Raw genomic sequence first — 8,366 nt, forward strand, 5'->3', positions numbered from 1 at the left:
TCCGTTGCCTAAACAACCATTGGATTGTACCATGTTTAAATTTGCTGTATATTAACAAAGCTGCCGAACACACCATTATCACATTTACAAATGAAATGTGTTTGACCGACAACATTTTGAAAATAATTTATATAATTTAAGTTAACATCACTGTATAAAACGCTTCAATTAACGAGGTATATATTTTTTACTTCCCGTCTGTCATCGAATGGATCAAACCGATTGTCTGTCGCACTCTGCATACTAATGGATTTTCACTCATTTAAATCAGATCGCTTTAGCTGGTTAATTTCGCCACTTAAAATGATTATGACTGCAACTACCAAAAGCGCTTAGCACTGTATTTATTCCCGAGACTGCTTGTGAACGCCGTCCAGTAGCGTCATTTTCAGCAGATGTTCGTGACATCCACCGTTATGTCACTGGTACCGAGAGCAGCATAAATGTGGTCATCACATGTCACGGCAGCTGGACCGGGCTTATACCGCCAGATGATAAGACGTTTAGTGAGTAAGAATCGATCACACGAATGACCGTCATTTGAAAAGAGGTACCCGACCCTGTAGCTAATTACTAGGAGAACCGGACCGGACGTTATCCGCACGGAACCAGGTTCGCGCAGGTAGGGTTGTGAACTAGGGGGCAGCCGACGTTATGGGGGTGTGTAGGTGGCCCAGATAACGTAAAGGTGACTCTGGTTGCGCCACCCGCTTTGACTTCATCTCTCCATAACGAACTCCTCTCCTTTTATGTCACAAGCCAAGCAGATGTTGTCATGCATGCATGTGTGTGTGTGTGTTGGTCAGAGGCTTGTGTATGAGCAGCTAGCACACGCTGGTTTAATTTGAAGCAGCGTTGTACGACAGGTCTAACGTTACGTCATTCGCAACTCTGGTTTGTCAAAGTGTCAACACTAATCTGTTTTAATCCTGCAACTATTTAATTGCTACAATTACCATCCGGCTATTTAGATTCGGTGAGGTAAACGGTGGTATGAAACCGTTGCATGTACGCGCATTATCCTGTCAGAGCTGACCTAGCTGTTGTGATTTCTATTCCACCCAAATTCAGGTATGCAAACCATGACTACTGCTGCTGCGTTCTCACTCCTGCAAATTAGGCCTAGGAATGAGTTAATATTAATGACATTTAATGGAAGTCAATGGATGAGCCCATGACTTTTACAAAAGAAGAGTTACTAAAAATGAGACTAGAGTTTGTCCCTGAGACGTTGAGCTTTGACCCTGTAACAAAGGGGTCAGTTATCCACAGCTAGGGAATGACCTGGCAGTCAGAGATGTATTGAACTTTAATGGGGGATGTTTTGTTGTCAGGTTCTCTTTGACATGCAGCAGAAGTTGTGCACCCGCAACACGACGTTGTTTGTGGAGAACGGCCAGGCGTGTGGCGCGGGCGTCTCGGCCCAGCTCCAGTTCCGGTGCCCCCGGTGCAGTGAGCGTGAGGGCTTCCACAGCCTGGCAGCACTGCGGGCACACCTGGAGTACAGCCACGCGTCCCCGGCTGGGCATGACCTAAGCCTCCTGGCCAGCAGGGGTCGCTCACATTCCGAGACCCAGACGGCGAAAGACGTGTGCTCGGACGCGTGCTTGGACGCTCACGTGTCCGGGAGAGGGGAGCACGCGCTGCCGTTCAGCTCGGAGCCCCCACCAGCACCACCACCACCACCACCAGCCGACAGACCTGCCGACGAGCACCTGGACCGGCCGCAGTCCCCGGAGGAGAGCCCGACCCCGAGCGGCGGGGCGGCTCCCTCGGGCGGCCGGCTCCTCTCCCCGGTGGCCTCCGTCGGGCAGAGGCTGGAGGGCATGATGAGGATGGCCAACAGCAGTATGGAGCGCCGGTTGCTCCGCCTCAGCTCGGCGCTGGCTCAGACGGACACGGCGCTCCTGTGCGAGCGCGCTCACTGGCACCACCTGGCCCAGGAGAGGCAGGAGGTGCTGGAGCGCGAGAGGGCCCTCAGCAGGCAGGTGGACGCCGCCGTGATGGTCATCGCCACGCTGCGGCAGCAGCTCACCGTCTCCGAGCACGAGCTGGAGAGGCGGGAACAGTGAGTCACTCCCGCGACACGTCGCCTAATCCCGGCCCGGCCGCCTCCAAACCGCTACGCCTCGCAGCAATCACTGCGCTACTGTTAAAACGGCTTTTTGTTGGTGTTTATTGTTTGTTTGTGTTGGGTTTTTTTATATAGTGAACAATTGTTGAGTTACTTGTCATTTGTATTATTTTTTCATTAAAAGTTTAGTTTTAGTTCATTTTAAATTCCAAAAGATAATTAATAATTTCATTTTCACTGAATACATTAAGATGCTCATTTATAATTCTTGAAAGAAAAAAAATACGATGTAATTTCCTGCTTTATGCTTGTGGTTATACAAGATCACATTTTAATCCACAAACTGAATCCTTTGTCTTGAGATGATACATATGAAGCCATTCATATGAAGAGGCCTACTGTATCAAATTTCAGATGCATGGTTCTCATGATTGAACAACAAACATTGATTTACAAAAAAGGTAATGCAGAGACTGAGGAAAGGTTTGTCCCACCAGGTAATCACAGTTTGCACTCGTTTTAGGGAAGTGAAAACCATTCAGAAATTTCTGGAGGCCGCAGCGCATCACGAGATGTGCGGGAAGGTCCGTTTACGCCGGTTCATCGAGAACCTCCTGCGCAGGATCGCACTGGCCGAGAGACTGCTGGAGTACTACCAGTGCACCCCCCACCAGCACTACTGCCCAGCTCACCCCGTATGCCAGCCCAGAACCAGAGCACTCCCACACAACTCTCTCTACACTCCACCACCTTAGAACTAGAACACACTGACCAGAGCACTCCCGCACAACTCACTCTACACTCCACCACCTTAGAACTAGAACACACTGACCAGAGCACTACTGCACAACTCACCCTACACTCCACCACCTTAGAACTAGAACACACTGACCAAAGCACTCCTGCACAACTCACTCTTCACTCCACCACCTTAGAACTAGAACACACTGACCAAAGCACTCCTGCACAACTCACTCTACACTCCACCACCTTAGAACTAAAACACACTGACCAGAGCACTCCTGCACAACTCACCCTACACTCCACCACCTTAGAACTAGAACACTGTCCAGACCACTCCTGCACAACTCACCCTACACTCCACCACCTTAGAACTAGAACACTGTCCAGAGCAGTCCTGCACAACTCACCCTACACTCCACCACCTTAGAACTAGAACACTGACCAGAACACTACTGCACACCTGTATAACAGCTCGTTATAAGTAGAACACGGTAACCAGAGCACTACTGCACACCTGTACGACAGCTCGTTACAGGTAGAGCACGGTAACTCAGGTTAAGCATACAGTGCATGCTGTAGAGGAAGATGTTACGAATGGTGCATTTCTGTCTTTTTCAGACACCTCGTTCAACTGAGTTTGGTCCCCAAAGAATAACCAAACACAGGTACCTCGTGGATTCTTTACACTGATATTGAAATGTTCAGTTTGCAAACTAATTGTTGCCACTTGTATGTTGGATTTTGATTCCAGATTTGAATCCAGATGTTGACTGGTTTTCCCTATTGGCCTGCAGACTCTATTGTAGACTCACTTTGCCTTTTTGCATATTTATTAGAATCACACAAGGCTAGAGTAAGAGAACCGTTTGGTAGAAGATTTACTGTGGTTGATAAATAATGATCTCCCATCATTGATTGCGTTATTCTCAGTTGCATGGTTGGATTATGTGCCGCGGTTTGGGCTTTAGGATTGGATGGAGAGTCATGTTTGGTGATCCTAGATGTTTAAGGAGCCGCTTGCTAGCTTGCTCTGTTTGAATGTAGGTCCACAGGAGAGCAGCTGGTCCACGATGAGGAGGAGCAGGGGCCTCCGTCTGGGTGGAGGCCGGCTCGGAGCCCTGGGAGCAGAGAGGGCCACCACGTCTGGCTCCAGCGCAGGAGATCCGACGGCTACGAGGTTTAATACAGCCTCAGCTCTGCACTGAATGTACTGTGTACGTAAAAAAAAAATGTAGCTTAGCAAAATTATATTTTAGGCTAATATATGGACAAAACAGGATAAAAAAATAAATAAAACCAAAAGCAACATTCCTGAAGTAACATTTGACAGGGACACCCCTCTTTGAGAGATTGTGTTGTGGGTAATGTGTGACAGCAGCTCTTCTGTCTCTCTTCACCCTCTCTGTGTGGAATAGTGTTCGGCCGAGGCTTCCACTGGGCCCGGCGTGTACATCCACGGCACCTTATTGTTGTGATGCTGAGTAACCTCTCTCTGTGCAGTGCCGGTACATACCATATGTTGAGTGCTATGAAGTTGAAAGAAGACTGGTAATATTAAGGATATATGGTAAAACTGCCCTTTATATTCACAGATAGCTACCTAGCTTAGTGGTTTACATGCTAAAGAAACACGCTAAGTGGTTCTAATCTTAAGAGAACTGAATGCTGTGTGTCTCACCAGTACTCCGATTGTGCAGTATGAATGTACTGTATAATATATGAATACTTTAAAGAAATTCTGTTGTGGCTCGGTCAGATTTTGTAGTATTTTGAGCTTGCAGTTAGTTTGTGTTATATGTTAGTAGAAAAATGTTTTCTTGGGGAAAAACACTAATATTCCAGTATTGTTTGTTCTTGGGTCACTGGTGTTTACTTTGTAGGTGCTGTTGCTCATTATGAATGTTTGAGAGAATCTCTGAATGCATTAATGCACATAACCTACAACCTATAGCCTAGAGGTGCTACTGCCCGAGGATATATACACACGAAATAGACAAAACACTACATTGAGATTGGATGGCTGTATTTTGCAGTGTGTCTTGGAGAGGATTTAAAAAACCTGCGTTACTTTGACCAAAATTTTTGCTGGTTTGATCAAATAGATCCCCTTGATCCCACGAAAGATTAAAGTTAATCTATCTAGCTTTCAATGATCAAAACACAATTACAATCCTTAGAAAAGGAGGAAAAGAGTATATTTACATATTCCAACTTTATGTAGTATGAATAATGCAAAGCACAGTAGAATGATGGTGATAACCAAGGTAGATATCGTGTAGTCCTAACCCATGACCCTAACAGTGTAGTGAGTAGTTTTGTGAAATGCCTTTTAATAGTAACTTTCCTGATCTGATGTTACAGTTTAAGAGGGGCAAATGCACAAAAGGCCAAAATTTTGAAAACAGCATAAAAAAAAACAAAACAAAAACCAACTCAAACCATTATGAAAGGGATAGCATTCAGTATTATGGGGGTTCTGAAGGGATTCAATTTGTTATTGAAATCACAATTTGATTACGTTTGAACCATCCTAATTTGTTTTGCCTTTTGTATTCATTAAAATATCCTCCTTGAGCTTTAATTACAGCTTGCCATATTCTAGGCCTCCTTTAAGGTGTTTCTGTTGGTCTGCTTGCTGGGATCTTTTGGGAGTACTTCAAAAAGTTCTCTGTGTCTGATAGGATGACCTTTTCACAGTACGTTATTGGCTGGATTAGGGAGGGATCAGGTGACTGCTGGAACCTGAGTCTTCCCTACTCCACATCTCTGTTCTTTCCTGGCGCTCTAGTACAAATGGTAAAGGGTGTTTTGGATGGCTGCCGTGTGCAACAGTAAAGTTCAGTCCTGTTATTCTCCGCAAGCATCGTTCACTTCCAGACATTTGGCCTGTAGTGTATCTTTGACTGGCAATATTATCTCAACAGGCTTTTCACATTAGCAGAAGAAGGTTTGTATGGGTTGTTTAGTTATGATTCAGCAGGACTCAACTCCCTTTGTCTTATGAGTACTCTTACATGAGAGTTTGAGTTAAGTTTCAAACATAAACCCCTCAGAGATCAGCTAGAGCAATAGCACTTCTTGTCTTAATATCCATTCTGGACATTATTGTAGCAGTCATAAAGATTATGTAGTTAGCCTGCGATTCCAGTTCAAATGTTCAAGCTCAGCTTTCAGATTTAAAATGGATGTTGAGTTCTGGTGTTTTCCAAAGTATTAAATGGTTTTGCACCATATTTATTGTGAACATGTTCTTATTTTGTTAAAAAGTAAAAATGAATACTTATATATATTTAAGAACAGTGTCAAGGTGTCATCAAATTGATGGTGAACATTTCTGTCTTTTTTCCAGGCTATCAGTTGATAACTCTTGCATGCTTGATCTGTTTTGATGATTATTAGTAATTTATATTTGGCATTAAGCAAGAACAATTGTTGTTACATGGCGTAGTTGGAGGTACAGTTGCAAAAATCTCTGACTCAAATTTTCATGTAATCTAGACTGAGACTGCACAATTGTATGTACAATGTTTTGAACATTGGGGCTGAGTTTGTAAGATGTGGGATTTGTGATTAGCCCATCAGCGCTACGATACATTTGTATTGTGATTAGTCAAAATGTTCAGTGGTAACAAATCTGAGATCGTCACACTCTGAGATTCAGTCAGTGCACCCAGTCATCATAACCTGATGTCTCATTGTGATATAGCAGACCGTGTTGCTATATGCTGTGTATAAAATGGGATCTTTCACACTATATTATAGAAACAAACATGAAAAGTAATGCACATTATGATTATTATTTTATTATACTTTTGTGCAGCCTGTCTGAGTTTACAATAGAATGAAGGAAATGATATCCTAGCCTGAGGCTTTGATAGAGATCTCTGCCAATAATACTAATGTATCAGTACATTAAACAGTAATGTAATGTGAGAATGTAGGTTAAGGATTCGCTCATTATAATTGGAATGTGGAGACACAGTAGATAACACTGACAGAAAAGAAAATACTGCAAACACACATACAGAAGCAGAATCCCAAAGCAATCGTCCGATACAAAGACCCTCTTTAGTCCGTTATGAAGGCGACATCTTCCCGCACCGACGCTCATACGCTAACAGAGGACGTACTGAATGGACACTGTTGTCAGTAGGTGTGTGATATTTGTGATGTAGTCGTTAACTATCAGCTACCCGTCTATGGGCTCTACACTGTGATCAAAGTTTGCTTCTGTCTGCGGTGGCTACGTCGTGTTTCCGGGCAGCTCGCGGAGTTTGAGCTCTGTTCTGGGACCGGTCCAGAAACAGCAGACACACAGCTGTCCGAGCTGCTGGGGACGTGGCAGCCCTACCCGTCAGTGTCGTGCGTGAGCATGTCGTAGATGTAACAGGTGCAATATGGAAGTATATTTTTTCGTGAGGACAATTGTACAAGTATAAGAAATGAAGGACAATCAGAAAGATGGAAGAGGAGAAGATTGTTGTACAGATTCTTGTTTAACATGGTCCGCTGTACGCGGTGGTACCTGGCGTGACTCGAGTGGGCCATGCTGCTTTCAGACGTCACGCTTTGTCACGTGCCCGACTTGTCCGTAACTTCCTCTTGGAATCTCGTTGTCCTGGCAGCGCGTCTCTTGGAATCTTGGAATCCTGGCAGCGCGCGGAGGTCTCTGGGTCTGTGCTGCTGTCTGTGACCTTCTGATGAATAAAAATGTAATTATTATTGTTATTAAAATGTTGACTCGTTATGGCTCTTTCTTCACAAATGCACGCGCACACGTGCTCTTAAGAAGAGTGCACTGTTTAAAATAGGTTTATTAAAAGCGTGCAGCGTGCTGCGTCCCGCTCTCTTTTAAGAGATTCACGTTGCTTTATCCCATACATTAATTGGAAAATAAATAATTCGACTCCCTTTCTTTTTTTTCAAAATAACAGCTGAATTTTCGATTCTATGGTTTTATTTAAATAACACGATTTCCACTAGAGGGCACTATTGGTCATATACTGGATACATTTCTGATTTGGATACCTTTATGTTCCTCTTTATGATGTATTGATAGATAGTATATACACTTTTACTATTGCTGTTATTTTTATTTTAGGTATTTGCAGACTACATTTGCACAATATTGTAACATTCTCTGTATAGTTAAAAGTTCCAAAAATTATGTCAATGTGTTATAAAAGGATATGAAGGATTCATAATCTTTATCCTACTTCATTAAGATTAGCAGATGACTTACAATGAATATGATGATGATGGTGGTGCTTATTTTAAGATACAAGAAGGAAGAAGGTCATGCCATAGGGAAGTATGACCAACAATAAGAGTCTTTGGTAACTGGATATGTTTGTCACCACTGCACAGCTTGAATAAAAGGACTTAAAACCCGCTGTGACATTGTTACGCCTAAATTGGACTCCGCTCACTCATATTCTCATATTCATTATGTTGATTTATTCTTCATTTTGTCATGTAAAATTATCTGCCTAGTGATCAATACATGTATGTGCCAGTCAGTTGTTCACAAAGCAATAAAAGTCCAAAT

The 8,366-nt window shown here is 43.5% G+C and overlaps 1 protein-coding gene across 4 annotated transcripts; it reads left to right on the top strand.

Annotated features, from left to right (window-relative positions):
* Nucleotides 1-64: 64 nt before the first annotated feature.
* Nucleotides 65-8,366, top strand: znf365 (zinc finger protein 365). Of its 4 annotated transcripts, none has more exons than XM_076978850.1 (5): nt 65-176; nt 1,335-2,068; nt 2,598-2,769; nt 3,437-3,483; nt 3,863-8,366. In XM_076978850.1, exons 2-5 carry the CDS (start codon nt 1,347-1,349, stop codon nt 3,999-4,001), a joined length of 1,080 nt encoding a protein of 359 aa, XP_076834965.1. In that variant the 5' UTR covers nt 65-176; nt 1,335-1,346; the 3' UTR covers nt 4,002-8,366. The 4 variants fall into 4 exon arrangements, with proteins under 4 accessions (XP_076834965.1, XP_076834964.1, XP_076834963.1 ...); XM_076978849.1 differs by lacking the exon at nt 65-176 and adding an exon at nt 209-1,071; XM_076978848.1 differs by lacking the exon at nt 65-176 and adding an exon at nt 209-622.

Source organism: Brachyhypopomus gauderio, chromosome 17 (genome assembly GCF_052324685.1).
Source record: "Brachyhypopomus gauderio isolate BG-103 chromosome 17, BGAUD_0.2, whole genome shotgun sequence".
Taxonomy (NCBI): domain Eukaryota; kingdom Metazoa; phylum Chordata; class Actinopteri; order Gymnotiformes; family Hypopomidae; genus Brachyhypopomus; species Brachyhypopomus gauderio.

Excerpts from the sequence above, each read along its gene's own strand:
- znf365 (XM_076978847.1), top strand. The coding sequence starts at position 444 with ATGTGGTCATCACATGTCACGGCAGCTGGACCGGGCTTATACCGCCAG. Across the intron at positions 2,770-3,436 it reads ACTACTGCCCAGCTCACCCC|ACACCTCGTTCAACTGAGTT; the intron begins GTATGCCAGCCC and ends TGTCTTTTTCAG. Across the intron at positions 3,484-3,862 it reads CAAAGAATAACCAAACACAG|GTCCACAGGAGAGCAGCTGG; the intron begins GTACCTCGTGGA and ends GTTTGAATGTAG.